Raw genomic sequence first — 23,937 nt, forward strand, 5'->3', positions numbered from 1 at the left:
TTCCTGTGTTCCTTTCTTCTAGCACCACAATCAACTTTTTTTTTTCCTATTTTTTTTTCCTCTCAAAATTTATAGTTTAACTGATACAAGAACCAATACACCCAAACCTTACATTCAAAATTCTAACTACATAAGAAAGCTCATATTAAGGCGTGTCAGAACATTTTTATTAGTACTGTTAAGAGTAAGAACCTGATCTTTCCATGAAATAAATGCAGTACAGAAGTGTCAAGAAAACTAGAATTAATACCTGGTTGACTGAAAATCTTCAAATTGACAAGTAAGCTTCATTATATAGCACCATCAAAATTGGCTGGAAAAACTAGCTATCATAAGGACAGAACGCTCGTTGATGGCTTCCTCAGATGCATACACATTTCGATAGCCTAGGTAACAGCGTTTTATAACTTTTTGCCATACTAAATTGACATCAAAAGCTTTCTTAAATCAGAAGAAAAAATCAGTCTTCAACCAAGTAAGTAATTCAAGTAAGTAATTATGGGATACAGGACTTATGAAGAATCCATATAGGGAAAAAATTTGTAATGATTAGGTTTGATTTATCAATTTACACTGCCTAGCTCAAAAGATAGCTTCTCATCAGTTAAGTTCCACACTTGTACAGTATATTTGATATCAAACTTAGCTGGAGGGTAAGCTGAAATATTATACTAATTTGTGCAGAGGAGTTGACATGATGTACAGTGGCCTAAAGCTATAAGTGGAACCCTATGGGGAATGATGAAACACTTTTATCAAAGGATTGCTGCATTAATAATGGAAATCTAGGATCATTTTCTGTCATTTAAATTGCTTGTGAGGACATACGTAATTAATACCACGTATTGACTTTCACCAGTCTTAAGAAAGCTTATGCTTTGGAAAAAGAATAGTTGCTTTCTATACCGACAGTCTACTCTTTTCTGTTTACCTTTTCTTAGAAAAAGTAGCTTTACTTTAACAGTTCACCAGTCCTAAATAAGTCATCATGAACTACCACGTATCTGCTAACAGAGAGAGCAATTTGCATGGTATTAGATGTGCTTGCCTATCATATCTAAAAGATTTGTCTCATCTTAACTTTCCAAGTTTAAAAACCTATATTCATGTTAGGCTAAATACTCTCAGCATGTTATAGGAATTTTAACTGCTTTTGTTCTTGAAAAACATGTTCTAAATATTCCATTAGATTTAGAAAGTAACAAGGCTTCCAGTTTTTAGGAAGCAGTCTTGATCTTAAACCCACAAGGGTGCAACAGTTCATCTTCCCTGCATGCCTTCAACCCAACCCATCTATCACACTGAAAACAACTGTTTATTAGTAGAGCACAGATAAACAGAAAACACCCTAACATATCTCCCAGGCTGCTGTTATTTACCTGACTTCGTATCTCCAATGATACTCAGATGCTCAGGGCTTATTTAAGAGCTTGAGAATTATGAGTTATCAGAAGAGAATAGGAAAATGTAGATGTTAGAAAAAAAAAAAAAAAAAAAAAAGATTTATAAACAACACATTTTTCTACACATTTCTTCTCTACATATGCTGATGTGCCATGAAATCTCTATCTCCAATTGACACAGAACATAGTTATACATACCACAGTTTGGTGGTTAACTTGAATCACTTCATCCCCAGCATGGATTTTCTTGCACCGATCTGCAGGTGACTGAATTTAAAATAAAAGAGATGATAAAGAATACAGTTCTTACTGGTCATCATCTCTCTTTCAGCAGTATGGTTGCTAAGGTATGTAAATCAGGTTAGACTGATAATTACATTCCGCTGTGAAATGAAGAATTTAAGAAATATTTGGTAAATTAATTCATTGTTGTTGGAGAAAAATAATCTGTGCTATGGTATACAATGCAATAAACTGGTAAGAACGGTATGAATATATGTATTTAGAGAGGGTAACCAAATCTTAAGGATTTATTTTTAATTTCATTCCACCAAAGGACTGCTTTAAGCCACCTGACATCTCTTAAGCCCATCTTTGCCTGAATGTTGAACCTATCAAGACTCATTTGAAATTGCTTCATAAACAAAAATCATAACATTGTCTTTTTAGTTATTTTCTAACATTTCAATTGGTTCCAGAAAACTTCAGTAAATCAATGTTCTTCGAAGACTATATAAGGAGAGAGGACTAGGCTAGGAAGATCATACAAGTTACATGGTAACTTAGTTTCTAGGTCATTATTAGGGCAAAAGTATTGCAATCAGCATCAAAATCCTACTAAGATCACACTTTCAAAAAGCAAAGTAGTTTTGTTCTTTGTTTTTGCCTCAAAAAACACACACCCCCATATGCACAGAACAAAAAAATTTCTCCTCTTCGGTCACCTATATTTACAGTAGAACAACTGTTTTACAGGGGGAAAAAACAAAAACATAACACCTACATTTAAAGGAGTTAAAGTTCATTAAGCTTTTCATAGTGTGACAATTTATGATTTCTGTCTCAATACTGTGGCTGCCACTCTATGAAGTCACTTAAGTCAACTTAAAGTTAGAAGTTGAGACTGACAGTTTGAAGAAAAAAAAAAAAAAGAAGAAGAAAAAAATCAACAAATTGCTCAGGATCAGCTTTCCAAAAAGCTGCCATGAATTTTACAGAAATGATGGAATTAAGTTTAATTAATTTTCAGGTGAGATAACATGCAGTCTTGAGAACATGCTCCAGGACTGCAGTGTGGATTCTTTGTGATAACCTATGTACTATATCCCTATCCAAAAATGTGTGTCCCATAGCTGTGCTATGACTTTCCAGTGCAGTTCCACATGTCATGGCTTAACCTAAAAACAGTGTTTAAATGGAAGATATCCAAGAGAAACGTGAATTTAACAGAAGGGTCACTCACAACTCAGTTCTAGGAGGCATTGCTCAGAACATTTTAAATCAAGCTGGGCTGGTAAAAGTGTAATTTTAGTTAGATAAGAAAAGCTGCCTTGACTATTTGGCACTATTCAGCATTAAAGGTGTTGACTTTGGGAAAAATGACGTTCCAGTGATCTACCTTCTGACATTTCACTACTCACATCTCTTCATTCATCTCTCTAAAAATCTTCATAGTCTTGCTATGTAGCATCGCTATTTTAGCTCAGATGTTGTTACAACCAAGACTTTCAAAACGTCTATGCAAGTGAATCCCATGTAGCCACCATTTAACATAATGGGTCTTTATTATAATATAAAATTTTATCCTGTACAGACTTCAGCATTTACAGCTTAAATTTTTCTTGACAAAACAGGTATTTTTGTGTAGCACTTGGCAAAGCAAAACAGGGTCTGGGAATCTTCAAATTGAAAATGTATACTGTAAAAAAAAATAATAATTCAAATTATGCTTGGAATACTCTGCAAGATGATGTAAAAATCATTTATACAGGAGTCTCAAGGCTGTGGTCTTGTGAGGAAGTTGCAACTCTTGCTCCTTACTGTTGTTTTTTTTCCACACAAGTAAAGAATACAGACCTCCCTGTTAAGAAATATATTCTATCATTGCTATTTAAGGAAAAGAGAAGAGAATTCATATATTTTTATTTTGTTTTTAAATGCATATGATGATATTTAAGCAAAACATCCACTTGCAAAGCTCTGCTAGGAGGAACAAATGGTTCTGATGGATGAAAAGCTCTACATTAGCCAGCAGCGTGCACTTGCAGCCCAGGAGGCCAACTGCATCCTAGGCTGCATGTGACAAGCAGGTCAAGGAAGGTGTCTGTCCCCCTCTGTTCAACCCTGGCTGAGGCCCCTCTTGGAGTGCTGTGTCCAGGTCTGGGGCCCCCAGCTCAAGAAGGATGTGGGGCTGTTAGAGTGGGTCCAAACGAGGGCCATGAAAATTATCAGAGCACCTCTCCTATGAAAAAGGCTGAGAGAGCTGGGAATGTTCAGCCTATAGAAGAGAAGGCTCCAGGGTGACCTCATTGCAGCTTTTCAATACTGTCGGGGGGAGTGGGGGGTGTCTTATATAAAGGATGGAGAAGGACTCTTTACTCAGGTAGATAATGATAGGAAAAGGGGAAAAGGTTTTAAACTCAAAGAGGGGAGACTTAGATTAGAGGTTAGAAGGAAGTTTTTCACTCAGAGGGAGGTGAGGGACTGGCACAGGTTGCCCAGAGAGGCTGTGGATGCCCCATTCCTGGAGGTGTTCAAGACGAGGTTAGACGAGGTCCTGAGCAACCTGATCTTGTGGGTGGTGTCCCTGCCTATGACAGGGGGGTTGGAACTAGGTGATACTTGAGGTCCTTCCAACTGAGGCCATTCTATGATTCTATGAACCAAGTCCTGTCATGTCTGTATCTTCATTAGCTGGTAATTTCAGGGGTAATTAAAAGGGATTTTAACAACAGATGGAAGTACCTGTTGCTGAGGTTCACACATTCATATTGTACAAGGTAAACAAAATGTGTTCAGATTTTATTCTTCAGAATAGATTTAGTTTTGTCCTTTAGGTTAAACGTCGTCTTTGTCCCATTTTCTCAGTATAGCCAAACTGTCTGAAAGATCAATTTATACCACTCTGCCCTCATTAAGGGATGGAGCATATAAATGCATGCATATAAATCTGCATGTACAGATTTGGGTATTATTTCTTCTCAAGTCTCTCCTCCCCAAGCTGTAAGGATACCTGCAAACTTGACTAGTGCACATTAAGTGGGAACACAGGGAACAATTCCGTTAAAGTTACAGTCCTGCTGTATATGCAGCCCAAAACATTACTCAGAAAATACCTTTTCATTTGGAAAACCAAATTACAAAATGACCTTATCTGAAGAATACATTTGTTTTGTGAATGAAAAGCCTCTCTCCAACATGGTCTAAAAGGGCTACTCAATAAGAAAGCTGTAATCTCCTGCTGGAACAATGCATCCTTTATAATTATTGCTTTCAATCAAGAGAGGGAAGACATGAACCAGAAAGCTCAAGTTCCTCTAATGCTAAAGGACCACCAGAGAGAAGATCTTCCAGGGAAGTGACCTGTGATGAAACCTGCTCTTTCACACTTCAAGGTTCAGCGCTCAGCTAATCTGAACTGCAGAGCTGATGTGTTGGGAAAGATGGCTCCTAATACCAAACCACAAGGTGAAGACTCTAATAGATTTTGGAACTAGCCAAAGCACTTCAAATTGCCAACAGATAAAGCAGAACTGTGGATACTATGTTAGATTAGGTGTCTAGCATTGCTATGCTACTGTGTTTATTAAAAATAGAAGTGCTTCTCTGTGATCTCTCAGGAAGGTGTCAGATAAAAAGTTGTGCCAATTTCTTCTCTTCTGGAGCAGAATTGGAAAGAAAAAGGCTATAAACTTTTGTTCAAAGGGAAGATAATCTGGATTCTTGCTGTTTCATAGAAGTTTAGCTGTCCCATAAGTGGTAAACAGCAATGGGTCAGATCACATCTGCACCACCACGACCTTACTCTGACCATGCTGCTTAGATGTTTCTCTTCCCATCTATCAAAGGAAATGGCTAGCTACTGTGTGTTTAAATCCAGAAGACACCTTACTTTCTCTAAGGCGCTACTCATTTTCACAAATATTTTAGCACACAACAGGATTTTCCCTAGATAGCAGACTTCAGTTTCTCAGCCTGCTGTGAGAACCTTAAGGCTGTTACAGTGACTGAAAGCATCAGTAACAAAAGCAGAAAAGTCATAATGACTGAAGCTTCCTGACATGGGTTTAAATTATATTCATGAATCACAAAAGATAAGCATTTTGAGGGAATGCATTAAGATTTTATTTTTATCTTTGCCCCTGGGAAATTAAATCCAATATTAGTAATTCATGGAGAGAAATGGTTCCTTTTACAATCTGAGAGAAATTCAACTGTAAAAAATATCTTCTTTCATATGTTTTCTACAGTTGGCTCAACAATGGTTCTGTTGTCTTTGTTTAGTTTTGCTAATTTTACTCAAGATATTTTGAGCTGTAGGCTCCCTAAGATTTTGATTTCAAGGGTGGAATTCCTTATGCTTTCCTTACTCTGAGAAAGGCAGCATTCTGAGACAGAAGTTCTGCAACAGATATTATCTATTGTGTATAACACATGGATATCCTGCCCACAGCAAAAGAAAAAAAAAAAAAGAAAGATTATCAGACTGCAGTTCCTGTGAAGGGACAAAAAAAGTATTCCTATTTTATTGAGAGGTTAGCAGAACCTCACTGCAGATTAGATGCAGCAGCTGTAAATACCATGTAGGTACTTTGTACTTCGCACAGTATGACACAGTAGCAGAATAAAACAAACATTTCTGACAGCTTCATCTTAGGAAATTGACATCAAAATCTTCAAAAGGAATTGCTTAAGCCATTATGAAACGGTTCAGTATTGTTCAGTAGGTTATTCTGTGTTCATTGAAAATTATGGATAGAAGACTTTCTCTCCCAAATTGATCATCTTGCTCATTTCCTAACATACAGATAGTTCTCTGCATATGGTGTACAAGGAAAGGAGGTTGTATTTCAAGGGTCATTGAAAAGTGGTCTATTACGGTTTGCTTGCTGTTTTATACTTTCAATGAGAATTAGTACAACAGTAATAAGTGTTCCTTTCTAAAGGCATTGCTCAGTTCATGCAGAAACATATGCTTACTTGTCAACGTGAAGGGATGTCCTCATTTTCATGCACTTATTTATTACTAAATAAAGCTCAATAGATGGCAAATATGAAAGCTGTTTTTCTAATACTGCTGCAAACATCACTGTGTCAGTCTATACATAACCAAGATTTATCTTTTATTCATACAGCAAGGTAACTTCAAGATAGCTACCCCCTATCTTGATCATTTGATTCATTTTAGGTGTCTAGCAAGAGCAAATCAAAACTGATTCTCCTAGTTCTCAACTGGGAACAACTGCTTCAATTCTGAAATAAACAAGCACAAGCGTTTCTGCCGTCCAACATGCTATTGGTCCTCAACAGCCAACTAGCACACTTCTGCAAGCAAAACGTAGTCTATAGCAAAGGGAAAGCATAAACCACAGGTAAGGTCAAAAAGGCTTCCAGGCCTGAACATACAGTATTAACAATACTTACATTTTCTGTTGTTCCAGTAATTACATGGAGACCATCATATGTTGATTTAATGTACATACCCTAAGAAAAAGACATCATGGGAAAGAATTTTTAAAGTGTTTCACAAACGATCACCAACCAAACATAACTTGCACATCTCTAAAAGAAAAGCATGTTTTCTTTTTTTTTATTTTTTTCCCCCAAATTTTGCAAACTTTTAATATATGTCATGAGGAACTTGTATCTGGATAGAACAATGCTCTTTGACATACCTAGAGAACAACAGACCAAATGATTCTGGCCGTAATTAGCAATAGGAACCTAAAACTTTTACCACAGCCATCTCCACAAATGCTTCCTAGTTTTCTTATATACTGCTTCAACTACAAATGTAACAACAGTAGCATCTGACTAAGGCGACAAAAAAAAATTAAAAAAATTATGAATTGCCTTAGGATGATCAATACTTCCATTTTGTTTTGGAAGAAACAGAAGGCTTTAAAAGACCTGGAATCTCTGGCAGAGACATGACATCCAAACTGATAAACAATGCTCTGAAGCATGCCTGTAAAATGGTCCAAAGACTTTCTGACTGTCTTACTCATCTCAGTGAACAGCTCAGTTACAAAACTCAATTATGACAACTTAAACATCAACTTTGTTAGATCTGCAACTTTTTTCAAAAAGTGTGGAAAAGGGGGGAAAAACTTCGGTACCTCAAATCTGTTTCTTCATCAAGTCAAAATACAAACATTTTAATAGCAACCACTAAGGTAGAAAAAGAAGGAAAAAAGAGAGATAGTTGATATATACTGCACATTTAAGCAACTTTTGAGGAATCTCCCTTCCTCCATTCAGTTAATAGAAAGCAGGTAAATAATGAAACTTGAGTAAACATTATTTTAATTATCTTGAGTAATGTTACCTCCTTTTTCTCTATTTAAGAGTGTTATAACAAAGTCTGTTACTAGCTGAGGAACTACTGAAGTACAGTAAAGAGGCAAAGAAGACTTACCCAGTTGCACTAATCTAATTTGGGACCAGAACTCTGACATTTTGGTAGTGGGGAGAGTTCATGAGTTTCCTAGGAAAGGGGACTCAAAACTAGGCTTCTATTTTGCCCTGCATAGCATGTAGCATCAAATGCAGTTGTCATGTCGGGCTGCCACAGCTTGAAGAGCACGAAGCAAGGATTTACTCATTCTTACACAGACATAGGAAGAAGATAGGAACCCCCAACACTATCCTTTCACTTCGAGCTCCTCTATCCACCTTAAATAATTTTTCAATTGATTGGCTCTATGAATACAGTTTTCTGCTTGGCTCATTTACCTCAAATATAGAATGACAATTTCTTGTACATTTATCCTCACAACACCCCTGTGAGGTAGGGAAACACTAATATATACACATTTTACAGACAGAATAATGAGCCACACAAGAGGCTGAGAGACGCTGATATCTTTTTTTGGCACCTAATAACTACCTGAAACCAACAAAAACCAGGGCATAAATCCTTCTTACTGTTTAAATCTAAGTGACCTGACCACACACCCTGCAACATGGCAAGAGCTGAAACCATAGTGACTTTGTGGTGGCAGGAATTATGAGTCAGGTCCACATAGAATACTTTCTGAAGAAAGTCACAGCTTTGCTTTTATTGATAATTGGCTACTGTTTCCAACTTAAATGTAAGGGAGAAAGCATAGGAAAAATAGTTACTTAATAGCTATTCAGTGTTTAGATTTGTGCAAAGCATTATTCTGAAGGATGGTAAGAGAATCCAAATATACGATTGTAGAGTACAGTTTGCATCCAATCTAGTGTTTTCTAGAAAATTTAAAACAATTTCCAGATGCAAAAGAGGAGAAAATTTCTGAAAAAAAATCTTTTAAAGCCAAAAATCAAGATTTTGCATGCATTGGGAAAGAGATCAAAGAGGGAAGCTGAAAAAAAAAAGATATATTTATTCCACACCTGCAAAATTAACTAATGCTACACTGATACTACACAGTAAGTGTAAGTTTTGTAAGAGCCAACACCATTTTGTTTATAAAGCAATTGTTAAATAAGCAGATGTAACATTTTGCCATTTACAAATAAAAACGCAACAGAAAGATGAGCTATTCCTCCACATGCTTTTCTCCACTGCTTGTTGTGAATTATATATCATAAATGGTATATACAAAAAATGTTTTAGGGTACGCTGTTTCACCTGAAATGAAAATAAGAATACCACAAACATTTACAATTTTTCCCCTCATTGCCGCCTTGTGGCTGCACAATATCAACACTATATTTAGTATTCAAGAACAGAGATTAGGGTTTGCTCTTCCTTTGTACTAAAACAAATTGGAAGATACATATCTTAAATATCAAAATATAATGCCAAAGTCCCTATGAGTTCAAAGAAAAGGAAAGATAATGCACTTAATATGACTAGAATAACCATACAGTAACCACCCTGGGAATCAGGGAAAAAAAAAGTCTAGATTAAAGACCAAGTAACTCATGCTTCATTACACCACAGATTGTTCTGATTAGTTATGGGCAGAAGTTTAAGTTTAAACAAAAATAAAGTGCATTGATTGGTTTGAAACATTGAGTTAAGGGTTAGAAAAGAGACCTTGGACACTTAAAAAAAAATGCAAGAACAGGATCTGATATACGTTTAATATAATTTACGCAATGTTGGGTGGAAAATACAAGAAGATACTAATTCCATTTTATCACATACTTACTGAATTTTTACTCTTTCATTGTGACATCTTGATGCAGTCCCCCAAAGTTGCACTTGCCTCTTTAGCCATGAATGTGCTCCAAAATTGCAAAACAGCTCAAAAGTAAACTTGAGTGTCTCTTCAACTTAGCCTTAGAGCTCAGATAGGACTAAGATGACCAAGGTCCATGGTTAACATGGTTTTGAGACCTTGGACATTTTTTCCGCAGCTTCTCCAGCATTTCAAGTCAAGTAACAAAGGAAAAGTATTAGGAATACTTTTCCTAATACTAGATTCATGGAAATTACTTTCTAGCTAGGCTAGGCATTCAGCAGTGCCCCTTTAAGTAGCTGCCACATTGTGCTCTAACTACAACTTCTATTTTATGAGTACTTTTTCTTGTGACAGGCTCATTTTATGTTCACTTCAGCAGGAAAAGAGGAACCAAGAACAATCAGTCTAATGTTCAAGCATATTCACCTTTGCATTTCTGAATCTAGCAAGCTAAGTGAATAGCTTGAACTTGAAATCCTATCACAGAACTGACTAGGTTCACTATATGACAACTATAGCCATCATATACATGAAATAGCATTAAATGAAAATATAAACAGGAGAAATTGAAATTCCACAGTTCTCTGATATTCTGTTCTATATTAAAAAAATACAAATAAGTAGAAAGGTACTGTTTAGAAAAACTTCCCAAGGAAAAAGGGCAGCTATAACTTAGTAACCTGCTTTTTATCTAAAAGGCATACAGTATTCTGCTTCTTTGTTAAATACACTCACTGTTTTCAAACAGTAGTATTTTTCAGCCTGTCCCCTGGCAAAAGATGCTATTTAAGCTAACCAGTTTTGTCTCTTTCTATAACATCAATAGCGGAAAAACACACAAAATTAAATTCTACCTAGTGAGATGGATGAAACTCTTATATCAAGTCCTCCAAAAAAAAAAAAAGGGGGGGAGGAATTATTACGATTTGCATGCTCGTGATTGCAAAGATGACCACATTAATTAATTTGTAGCTTTTTAGAATAATTCTCTACTCTGAGAGCTCCTTTTTCACCCTTACTTCACAATTCCTGCAGGACATCTCTCTTTCTGTAGTAATACCCACATGGGCTACACTAGAGATAAAGAAGAAGAAAAAGAAAAACCAAGACTCACCCATGATGTTGCATTCCAGCTTTACCCAGTACATAGGAGTTTCTCCACATTGCACCTTATCAAATTCCTTACCAGATTATTTAGCTTTTTTTTTTTTTGATAAGCAATAGCTACTTTTAATAAGACATTGCAATCCCTGTAAAATATTTGTCTACTCATTCTGCATGAAGGTATTAGTCTGACCATTTACATCTACCTCTGAGTGATACTTACGTTCCCCCTCCAAAAAAAAAAAAAAAAAGTCAAATATAGTGAAGGAATTATTATGCATGTTAATTAAAACATCTTGGTAGTGCTTCCATCTGTTTTATGTTGTAAAGGCTCCAATCATTTTCTCAATTCCATCCACCATATGTTTATCATATATTTACCATGTTTTACATTCCCTTTTCTTCTTTCTTTTTTTTTTTTTTTCCTCTCCCTGATCTACTTCCGCTTCTTAGATACTGAATTTGAGACACTTTAAATATGTTGTTTAAGCTAGGTGAAAAAACATCTTCCGAGTCAGCAGCCAACTATGCCCTTTTCCTTTGTGCTTGAAGTCTTTCCATCTTTACAGGGGCTTTTATTTAGTGACTGGTAAAGCCAGCATGGAACTGTCATGTGGGTCCAAAATGCAGAAGAAAGTTGACAATAATCCATTTTCCGCCTCCAATGTTGCATGAATCCCAGAAGAAGGTCCAGATGTTTTCGAGCTTCACATTCATCCAAGTGCTCCTGATGATGCTATTCAAAGCTCCAAGCTCCACCTTCACTTCTTAAACCAACACACTTACTGAATCACATTCACTATATATTCAGCTGAAAATATTAGTTTAAAAAGAATAAATAGAAAAAAATCCCAGCAGCCTAGAATCAAAGCTTTTGTACAAAATACCAAGGACAACCTGACAAAGATGATCTGTTAGTAAGACTGGCATTGTAAAAACTGGAAGGTACAATATGCACCATGAGGTGCAAATACATAGTCCTGGGTTCCTGCTCCAGAGAGCTCACAATCTAATGGAGCCAGCTTGATACAGAAGCAAAAGAAATGGTGATAAACAGGCAAGGACAAAGTGGAAAAAATATCATGGTATCAAAGCATCATAGAGTCCTTCTAAGGCTTATATACTGCATAGTGGGTATTATCCATTTTTCAAAAATAAATATAATTATTTTTTCATTACAATGACATGATACTTCTCAGTCAGGAACAAGACCCTGTTCATTTGGTTCACAAATACATATTAAAAGAGAAAGCACTATCTCAAGAACTTCCAGTTTAAACAAACAAGACAGACAGAGGGTAGAAAACAGAGGCACACAGGAGGAAGAGGTTTTTTATCTGATTATCTAGCAAGCAGGAACAGACCCACAAAACATGTTCTTGTTTACAAAAATAATGGTCTTAGTTTTTCAGTCAGTGGGTATTAACACCACCCTACAGAAAGACTTAAATGAGGAGAGTAAAAAAAGGAAAAAGAAAAGAAAAAGAAAAAAAAAAAAAACAGTCACAAGACAAAGGAAAAGCTAAGATTAAAATTGAACAAAACTCCAAAAGAGGTGTCTGAGAGAAAGGGGGGGGAAAATTTCTTCATTACAGCAGAAGCCAGTATTTAGAAATTTACTGCAGTGGGCTGGCAGAAGAGTGAGAAATTTACAGGAGAAAAGAGAGAGAGGAGAGAACCTGTAGAAAGATGAAATCCTTGAGGAATAGTCTGAAATGTATTCAGAGAGGGGAAAAAAAGCCAGTGGTGGAGGAGAAAACAAATAGTAGACCAAAATATGAGGCACTATGTAGTTCTCCAAAAGTTTTTTCCCCTCGTATTGTAATTGTGATTTACCAGAAGAATAGAAAATTAACTTAGTATATAATTAAATACCTTGACATACCAAATTTGTCAAAAAAGATGGAAAGAAAAACAAACAAACAAACAAAAAACCAAACTAATGAAACCCCACACCCAACAACAACCAACCCACAAGCCAAAATACTCTCCAGAACTACAGCATCCAAACAACTTTAGAAACCTGCTGCAGAGAACAGCACAGCAATAGTCCTTCTTATTCACGGAAATGGAGCAACAGTAAACTTAGGCATGGGTTGCAAGTGTTTTCATTAGGCAAAAAATGGTTAACTGCATTCTGATCACCTTCTGCTCTCTTCAAGGCTTGTGGGAAAAGATTCTAGTATTGATGTAAATTAATAGAGCTGTAATTGTTATCTGTTTTGTATTGCAGTGGAAATTGGATATTTGAGCAAACGAAAGATCTGTGGTCAACCCTTGAGCAGCAAACACAGACTGGTTGCACTGGGACTTTACAACCACCTGATTAAGCATGCAGAGTTCTTGCAATAAAATTCAATAAGCTGCTTCTCAGCAGTGCTGCATAGCCTATGAAAAACTTATAAAAACAGCTTTATATCCCTGAGATACTATGAAGCATATTCCAGCATTTGACAGTTTTTGTGCATAAGCCCACGCAAACTTCTTGGTTGAGTTGATTTTAGTAATTTAAATCCCTTCAGACTTCAAGATGCTAGAACAATCTGAACCATTTCTCAGGAGCTGGTATAAATTGCAAGAACTTCTTGTTCATTTCTTCCTGTTCACTAAACTTTTTTGCATACATTGGTCAGCCATACAAAATACTTCCCAGTTGGCCCAGCTGCATAAGAAATCAAACTAGCACAAGAAATTGAACTATTTCAGACTTTAAAAAAAAAATGGCTGAAAGGTCCTATTTCTTTCCATATATACAAATTATTTAAGAAAACAAAACAGAAACAAACAACAACACTTTCTCATCCTGGATGATGGGTTTGATTAACTGCGTACTTCTTACCAGCCCTTCACTTGGCTTGATGTTTGTAAGCTGGATCACTTCAAGGTGAGCCGACTGGGAAACCAGTGGATCAGAAGAGAGTGAAATAATGTGATCACAGACGCCAGAGAGTGTTTTACACTAGGAAGGAAAAAACAAAACAAAATATAATAAACATACCATTGCTAACTGCGTATCAGCCTACAACTTAAAACATCATATTTTTACATGTAAGTACATACTCGCTTACATTGTTGAATCTACAAGGCAGAGGGGAATAAGAAGGAAAGACCTCATTAGTCAGCAACACAAAACCAGATACGCTTTTTGTGATGACACCAAACTGACACGCTGTCAGATCAGAGGAGAAAAAGGAGCAAAAGCTTTTTCTTCTCAGCAAAGACAGGAAGAGACCACACGTATTGATCCAATACACTCTCACAAGTAGATGCCCTACCCATGAGCTATGCTCAGGCATGTGAGGAATACAGGGAACCCCCAAGACTCCCACTTTCCAAATCCTTTGCAGACTTTAAGTGCCCCCATGCCCCATTAATTTCAGTTGAAAGGGCAGATGTTCAGCACAGATGAAAATCAGGCTCTTAACAACAGGCAACTCCCATTAACTCTGAAGTTTATTCTGTGCTAATAAAACATGCTAATTGATCTTGGTCTGAATTTCACATGCTCTGCTGGTGCCAAGTATGATTTACCATTGCAGGCATGAAGATTACAATAAATAGCCCCTTCATGATAGAATAATTCTTAAACCTATTATCCTTGGCATCGTTTGTACCAAGACAGAAATAAAAAAGTTTCTAAAAGGGCTGGGGCTGTCAAATGGGGACTTAGTATCTTCTCCTCACTAACTCCGTCTTGTCAGAGGCAGAGTGATAATTTATTTTCTTGTATTCTCTCATATTTCTGTACGCTAGCGTTTTTTGAGAGTTTCAGTATTTTCTGTGGAATCCTCTTTCAGCAGCTAAAACTGATTTCTCAGTTCAGGTTTCCAAATGTGTGTTTTGTCAGCAAATTCAGGGATCAGAACATTCGTTTGGTCTCACAACTGTGGGTAACTGCAAAAGCAATTAAGAACCAGCTTAATTGCCCTCACATTTAAAAGATTAAAGCTAACCAGTCCCCTCAAATGACTGAAACACAACTACATCCAACTGCTGCACCCATAGCTCTTCCAAGACTGCAAAGCATACTTTTTCAAGTAAAAGTGTCTACAACAACATATGGAAATAAAATATGAAAACGGATATAATGCCCTTGCCAAATCACCATTAGAATTCTTAGTGCCAAACTGCATATATACCTTATGTAGAAAGGAAAGTAAAAAAACCCCAGTGGCCAAAAAAAAAAAAAAAAAAAGTGACTTGATCCTGTTACAGACCATCACACTGGAATTTTCTCCTCTTTAAATTACTTATGAACAATAAATTGTGATAGGATATAGATGGCATATATTTACTGAATGATGTTGAAAATGAATAAACAAATTAAAATCAACAGGAGAATAACAAAATATATATAACCAACATGACCCTCTTCTAGAGATATTACTTTTAAGCATGGACACACACACACACACACACACACACAAATCCCTTCTGCTTTATCTTTATTTCATGATGCAGAATCATTATTGAAAAAAAGGAAGTCAAGGAACATTTAAAATGAGGTTAAGAATGCTTTGTGCTTTGTTTGAATTTGGCAGAAGTGAAAAAGTGATAAAAATGAACTTGATCACAACATTATTTTTGTGGCTTTTGTTATACTAAACAAGTACTTTGAGCTGAAATTTTTAAAAAGGTAAAAATGATATAAAATTCCATTATTAAAAATGTAAACATAGGTATTTTTGCTTATGTTCTATTTTTAAATACAATACTAGTTTGTTATTTGTATTTTCAGCTCTCTTGTAATTGTACTGAGAATTACTGAAAAATCACTTCTAGAGACTTACGGAACACTCTGCTCCCCACATGCAAAGAAGAGGCCCACACTATAAATTACATTCTGATGATTAAAACTGAATTTTTCATATACCTGCACACTTGTATTCACCCACCTAGTCTTCCTGTTAGTCTCTTCAAAAACTACTACGTTTTTGAGTCCCTAGCAGCTTCAGATCAGCTTCCACTTATAAAGAATTAATATATTATTTTGTCTCCTATTCCTTACTGTCGCATAGCCAAAATGCCTAGGAGTGTTCCTACCACCTAACAGGAGGTATGCCAATTTAGAGATTGGAGATGTGGCTCCTTGTTCAAACAAGAGTCCTTGGCTGCCTTGGCAGATGACGGAGAAGAGTTAGGCAAGTCCATTATGTGACTCTGAACAGAAGCCTGTCTGGGAGGCATTACATAGCTTGCTGGGGCAGCTGCTCTCCCTCTGCTTCTTTGTCAGAGGGGGCACAGACGGTGTGTACCGTAAGCCTGAGGAGGTCAGCATCCCAATATGGCTCTATAAGGTACAATTGTGGAACAAGGTGGTATGAATATTCACCAAAAGGAGCTCTGGGAAAACTGGATGCAAAAATTACCATGTCACTATGATAAAAAACAAAACAACAAAAAAGCAATGTTCTTCTATGCATTTCTTAAAGATTATTCTCTTTCAGATCTTGTAACTTTCTATCTCAGATATTTCTCTCTCTGTTCTCTATTCTATATATCTAGATATTTCTATCTTAGATATCATTCTGGTGTCCAACAGGGTACACATTCCAAGCACAGTACATGAGCCACAGCAAAGTCCCTAGCGGAGACCCTAGAGTTAGAGAACATACTTTCAGATTAAGGCTTCCAGTTCTATGAGCCTCCCAAAATGAAAGCTCTCATTCAACATGTGAGGATGCATGAATATCTACCTTCCCAAAAGAATGAAATTTAGGGGCAAAAGTCTGATGCAGTGTTATAAAATCTTTTCCACGTCATGAATATCCAGATCTGACCAGGTTGAAGACAGAGAGCTTCTAAAATTTCATTAAATGTTACCAGGTTTATTACCATTTGTTAGTATCAGAGGTGACAGGAAACAGCAAAAGAAAATGGAAGGTACAGAAAAGCAAACAAGAAAATTCTTGAATTGCTTCTCTCAGTTTCTGACCAACAGAATTAACTCTTTTCCATCTAAAAGAGCACTAAAGGACCTGAGTGATTCAGTAAGACAACTAATTGAACCCACAGAGACTTTCTCAAGAAATGATCAATTCAGATAATGAGACCTAATCACTACATTGTTTGCTTAGTAATTATGGAAGAGTCCTGTCCAGCAACCTAACTTCATTAAAATATGTTTAGTACTTATGAGAACTGCCCTTTTCTTTAGAGGGAAAAGGAAGCTTATTGTAGGAAGATTTTGAATGTAAGACTCACTGCTATTACATAATAAACTGGCATATTTGTGTTGCCTGAATTTACTATATTTCACATATATTTGCATAGCACCAAATGAATGAGTAGATGATTTGTTTTTAATTAAGCTGCTCATCTAATTTCAGAATAGCATGCATTTTCTTTCTGTTTTCTTGGTCCAAGATAATTTCAAGACTTTGGGAAGAAAAAGCAACTTTTGGATGACGGATCTACGTTCTGTCCAACCACTCAAAACTTCTGGCTGCCATAAGCAAATATCTAGCAACTCCTCCAGTTTTCTTCTGAATATATAAACTTGTCTGTGTTGGAATACCTATAGAATCTCACAACTCTCCCTTAACTGTTATACATTCAAATATTTTTCATTATCACTCTATGGTTAAAGAACAAGAACTGCATGGGGCATACTGGCATGCAGTAGCTGTCTTCACCCCAGTGCAAGGAAAGGGTACACAGGCTGTCACTGAAAACATGACCAGAGGCTGACACTGCCAAAACTATGCATTTCCTGACACAAATGCAAGTAGCACAAATAATCCCAGAATGGATTATAGAAGGTATTGTGAGGCTTAGTTTAGTTATTAGCCAAGAGTCCATAGACATAAAAGGACAGTACACTGACTAATGCAGAATGCATTTACCTCAAGTCTTTTTCTGCTGAATTGAATTTCTCAGTTTAAGGTGGTGTGCACAGCTTTTGTATCTTTAAGTACACATGTCCTTTGTATATTCTTTTTTCATGCTGGATAACCACTTTGAAACAATTATTTCCTCTCCATTTTTGTGAGAGAGGGGAGGAAATTAGCAAGAGAGGTTCAGCCTTATACCTATACTGGGGATGCTATTTCACTTCAGCTTTTAAAATAAAAGTTCTAATACTATCATACATCAGAGTGAAGGATCTGAAGTTTAGCAAGTACAGGCTGAAGATATAATACTTTTTCCTTTTGAAAACTTGCCCACATTTACCAAGCACAAGCCTGGAATATTGAAATTTGTAGATGCACAGTATAGATTTAGATAGACCTGCACCATGCAGTGTAAAGCACTGTAGTCAGTGCAGAAATATCTCAGTCCTGGTTTGTGGCTTTCCTAAACATTCCACAGCAGCTCATCAGGTTTGTTCCATATGCATTGCTTGGGAGCTCATCATTCAAGCAACTTCTAAATGTCTAGATCCACCATTACATTCAGTGCTTTACTAAATTTTCCCCTAAGCTCTCCAGACTTCACTGGAGCTTTCACCTTGGCAGATGCAAATGGAACAAATTATGCAGGTGAGGGAAATACCTTGTTTTTCATTATTAATATTTTTAATATTTCCTTTGATGGAAAGTAATGGACTGACATAGTATTTTGCACATATGCTACCCAATTAATTTAAGTGGAAGAAAAGCACACCAACAGTGCACATGTGTTACTCATTTTGTTCCAAACAATTTACAAAGACTGTTTTTTTCATCATAACTATCCAGCACAAGCTGTATCAGAGACATGTATTTTAGTTTCACTATAATGTGATGACACCTTTTCTCTCAAATGGCAGTTACCTTTTGTTACTTTGTAGAACTACATTTCTGATTATGAAAATGTTGTTAACAGGATCAGGATGCTTTACCATACTTTTGTAACTGCTGATTCCCTACTGTAATGCAATTTAAAAACACCTGTGTGGTCCTTCAGTACCTTATAGATTTGTAAATATAGCAAATTAATTTGGAGGCTATAGCTTTTCTTCAGCCCTGGGCTGGACATCTTTTCTTTCACCTTTGCAAGGTACAAATAGGAATGTTACCCAAATTAATCTAGCACTTGTCCCTTTGCCACTTTCTGACTTCAGCAGAGAAGATGCACACTCGTATGCAGTGGCTGTACTTCTCAACAGATGGTGATGAGCAAAAGGCCAAGGAGAACTGTCTCAGAACTTTATGGAGGATGTAGCACCCAGCTGGTAAGCTGCTCTGCAGAAAAGGATCTGGGGGTGCTGCTGGACAGCAAGCTGAATGTGCCCTTGCTGCTAAGAAGCCTAATGATACTCTGGGTTGCATTAGGCAAAGTATTGCCAGCTGGGCAAGAGAGGTGCTACTTCCACTCTATTCAGCGTTGGTGAGGCTGCACCTAGAGTACTGCCTCCAGTTCCAGGTCCCTCAGTAAAAAAGAGACATGGACATACTAGGGGCTGTACAACAGAGAGACACCAAGGTGATTAAGAGACTGGAGCACCTCTCCTACTAGGAGAGACTGAGAGGGCTGGGACAGATCATCCTGGAGAAAAGGAGATGTGGGGGGAAATGCCTTCCAACCTCAACCAGTCTGCAGTTCAGATATCATATTTTAATACTGCAGAAGAAACAACCGCATAATAAAGAGTATGTTAGCATGCCCACTGCTCATTATCCTTGTCAAAATAACATGCATGGCTGCTGTTACTTGTACTGCAGATAAGAGAAGAATCTACTCCATGATTAAGATATAGTCCTACGAAATAACTTTGTGTGAACAATGCCATTTCGGTGGTAAAGTTAAATACTGTACATCTTTAAGCAATTCATAAAGAAATATTCCAGTAAAATAGTAGGGTTAGGTGTTCTCTGATATGCAGTGAAAGTCCACTGAAGAATAACTTTTCTAAGTATCTCCATGTGTTCATGTGCTATATTTATACATTTGCAGAAGCAGATATGAAAATGACAAGCAAGTATGAGTTACTAGATACATCAAGATGCACAGGAAAATGAGCATCCAATTGCTCCCATAAATATCAGCAGGCATTAAAAATGCCTGGCCTTTCTCAAGCCGCACTTAGCTTTCAGCATGCAGGCCATCTGGACAAAGGAAAAGGGTTTGGCAAAGCCAAAAAAAAAGGCAAATTACAAAAGATTAACTGAGAGAAATCAGCAGATGATAACATTTTCTCCTTTTGTTATGCAGCCCCTATTCTCAGTATTAGCCTTACGCTGTTGCCCACAGTTCTCTTTTGCAGTAACTAATCACTGCAATTTAAATAATAAATTTTCCTCTCTATTCAGTGACAAACTCATAATTGCATATTGTACCTACACCACAGTCTTTATGTACAAAGCTAAATGATTTAAAGGAGGATTAAAAATATCACTAAAAAGCATCTAGTTGTGTGGTAGAAATTCAAGGGGAAATGTTTTATTTTACTCTGTAGGCAGCCAGCTCATGTCCCAAAGCATGAAGAATGAAAGATCATACTGTTTTTACCCATGCTTTTGGACTGTAGTGCACTGATTTCTAACCGATTTTCCACAATTGCTCCTTCTTTCAGCTAAGGGGATGAGGACATCAGGGTATCTAAATTTTACTTGAATCTTTCCTGATTCTCTGTGGCTAATTTACTTTGTACTGGCAAAATGATATGCCTTCTGCAGCATACTGGAGGTAGTCATGGACATGGCTGCCTTCAAAGAGACTTGTTCATTTCAGGCAGCTCTAGGGTAAAACAAACAGACTTCTATTCAATCCTTCCCTTAATTTTACCCAGGCTAGTGAACAAGCTTAAATCTATTTTGCCAAGTGTTTGCAGTATGGAAGCACCCTGGCTTAAACGCATTCCTGGGGCTGAGGGGCAGAGAAGTCAGAAAAATGTATTTGTGGTGTTAAGTTTAATGTTTGGGATTTAAAAAAAAATAATAAAACTAAAAAGTTTAGTTACAACTGACTGAGACAAAGCAACTTGCTGCATGAGTCTAACTAGTTATAACAGATAACTAACAGATAAGTCTAACTAGTTATAAAGTCTAACCACTTAGCTTAAGTCACATGGAATAACTATTAATCAATTAATTTTGGTCCAAAACATTCCTTGTATTGTAAGGAATACCTCAGTAACTACAGCAATCTTAGAACTGGCTGGGCCTGGACTAGTGTTTTTATGTACATAAAAGTTTAATCAGTGAACTCAATCTTATTTTGGATGCAAAGACATCCAAAGTCAGAAAGGTTTCTGTTGGAGTGGAGTTTGCTAGGTATAGGTACCTTTGCAAGGTATAGACTCTTGAAAAGAAGCAGGTGATTACTTTTTTTCTTTAATAAGATTATCAAAATGATACTTTTGACAATGCATTCTTAGTCCATTATAGCTCTGTAACAAATATTCAAATAAAGTGGGAAGGATTGAATTATTATCATTGTGGTTTCTCTGAAAGGCTCTTGGTGAAAAGAGAACATCCTGATCCATTACTTGTTCTTTTCTTTTTCAATCTAGTAACTAATTTTTTTTTTTTTAAAAAATAAGCTCACATTTTTTAAAAGCTTCCAAGTATTAACTTCACTCTACAGTTCTACTTTCTACGGTTTTCCAACTCTAAAAACAAAACAAAAAACAAAGAAACCCACTTTTTTTCAGGAAAAGCAACATAATTTTAAGAAAGTTAAACTAAAAAAAACACAAACAAACAAAAAAACTTATTAATCTGACTGAAGCCTGGCTTCTGCTTTCTATAATTAGTCATTCTTGCTTTGCTCTCACTTTAATACTATACTGCTTCACTTGGATTAATCTGAACTAGATACTTCCATCACATGCAGGCTAGAACAGCTGGAAGGAATCAATGAATTATTTTTGAATGATTTTAAATCTCCATTCAGACTTTTGCAACCAGTAGCTTAACTCTCCGCATAAGCAGAACTGATGCCCTTTCAAGTTGAGCAGTTTTCCATGCACTTTATCATCTCAGGTTAAATTTATATAAAGATTCTAAATATAAACTAGCAAGAAGATACTACTTTTCAGTTTTAAAGTACACACCAAGACATGGTTTATCACTTCATATTTAGGCCAACTATATTTAACTTGTTCTTTTTTATATTGTCATCTACTTCTGCTGGTGTTATTTTCTGATTATATTTATTTTCTGATGATATTAATAAATTATTACAATTTTACTATTTACTTATTTATTTATTACATAAGCAAAAAGTAACCTGGAAAAAACACACTGAGAAATATGGTAGAAAACATACTGAGAGTACGATAGAAATATGAAGAATTTCTCTGTTTTCATTACTATTTCAGAAGCATCAACATTTTAATGAGCAAAACACATTATTCCTGTGTGGTTTTATGCTTCTTATTGCACAGAAACCAAGTGTTTCTATGAATGAATTCACAGTGAAAATAACATTAAGAAATACATTTTAACATTAAGAAATATACTTTAAAGTAATTGTTTCAAAACACCTACAATTCTAGGGCAGAAAATTATAGTTGAGACATTTTTTCTTCCCCAAAGACACAATCTGCAAGTTCCATTTAGAAGAAATAAACAAAATTTAAGTTAGCAATTTCTTCTTAAAATTTTATCATCTTTCTATAAGACCTTTTTCCTTTAGTTACATTTTATGTTTGGTTGAATAACACAAACTAGTTTACTACTTCACTACTAACATTGTGAGAGGCATCCAAAATGCTTTAATAAAGCATTTGAAGCTCCACTTGCTTGAAGAGTAAACGAAAACATTTCTTTCTTGAATACAGGGCTGAAGCTATTCAGTTCTGTCTCCACAGAATATCGTGTCTTCATCAAAAAGCTGACTTCAGAATATGTTTGTTGACATTAAAACATACTATCTATGGATAAGGTGATTCAGCAGTCTCTCCAAATGAACTCCTACACTGTGATCTCAGAAAAAATAGGGCATTCAAAAGAAATTACTGCCATTAGAATCTGAGCACATTAACTATTTTTTGACCCTACCTAATTAAAGCAAACCAAGCTGTCATTTAACTGAGGATCTTGCCTTTGGTGCGGGATGTTGCCACCTTCACCATGCTTTAGAGGGAAGTGTGAAGAATGAGTGACTCGCTAACGTTGGCGGTATCCATAGATGCATTGTGATAGCAGCAAAGTGGTCTCACATCCCCCGGCTGTGCCCACACACCCTCTTGCCCCCTGATTTGGCCCAGATGGCAGGTTGGGTGAGCACAAAGTAGGCTCATTCTGCTGAGAATGTGTCAGCATCCCCACAGAAGATGTGTGCCTGCTTAGCTCCAGCCCCTGAACCAGTCCAAAACAACACTTTTGTGATGGGTTATCCCCATCATGATGGGGATGTTCAACCCAGAACCTTCAGAACACCTGCTCTGAAGTAAAATTGCTGGACCACCACTAGGTGATGTGGATAAAAATCAACTACTTGGATCCAATGATCCTAAGGTGGAAAATGTCTTGGTATCCGAAAGAATAAGAGTATGTACCTGCCATTTAATATTTTTATTGCCATAGTTGTAGGATTTTTTATTTTTATTTTTTTTTTAGTAAAAAGAAGCTTTTAAAATTTTACTTCAGTCCTTAGTGAGAACAATACCTTGCAACAATAACTTCCTCAGATTAATTACGTTAATTGCCAATCAGTTATAAGTCACCGCCTTTCACTTTCATGAGGAACCATGATTTCTTCTGTCATAAAGAGAATGTGGTACATGAAATCATACAGGAAGAGCCCATGGCTTTGAATTCAAGTTCCTCTGCAAGTCACCCCAGCTAACACAGCTATACGTTGGTATTTGATCACTCAGAGGTAGTTGGATCCAATGCTAGCCAGATATATTTCTGTTACCCAAATGAGAGTGCACGGATTGCTAATGGGAAATGTATTCAGAGAACAGACTTAAAATAGTTTCATCTTTTAATTTAAGTAGAGAAAACTTACTTTCTCTGTAGATACTACTTGTTTGTGTGGCCTCTCCCCCCAGTATCTGCTAGTTTTTCCACGTTTCTCACTTAAGACTCTTTCTATGCCTTTACTAAAATTTACTACTATTTTTTTCATATCAGAGAACCTTCTTAGTAACATTCACCTCT

The 23,937-nt window shown here is 36.4% G+C and overlaps 1 protein-coding gene across 9 annotated transcripts in view; it reads right to left on the reverse strand.

Annotated features, from left to right (window-relative positions):
* The window catches only part of CNKSR2 (connector enhancer of kinase suppressor of Ras 2), a 220,823-nt gene that overhangs the window by 113,024 nt on the left and 83,862 nt on the right, over positions 1–23,937 (reverse strand). For 8 of the 9 annotated variants that reach the window (XM_032202209.1, XM_032202225.1, XM_032202198.1 and 5 more), the window contains exons 6-8: positions 13,743–13,862; positions 7,047–7,106; positions 1,602–1,670 (exon numbers count right to left, since the gene is read on the reverse strand). In XM_032202209.1, coding sequence (XP_032058100.1) covers positions 1,602–1,670; positions 7,047–7,106; positions 13,743–13,862 — 249 coding nt within the window. The remainder of the gene's footprint in view (positions 1–1,601; positions 1,671–7,046; positions 7,107–13,742; positions 13,863–23,937) is intronic. The other variant, XM_032202162.1, reaches the window with a different exon arrangement.

The sequence above is a fragment of the Aythya fuligula genome, chromosome 1 (assembly GCF_009819795.1).
Source record: "Aythya fuligula isolate bAytFul2 chromosome 1, bAytFul2.pri, whole genome shotgun sequence".
NCBI lineage: Eukaryota > Metazoa > Chordata > Aves > Anseriformes > Anatidae > Aythya > Aythya fuligula.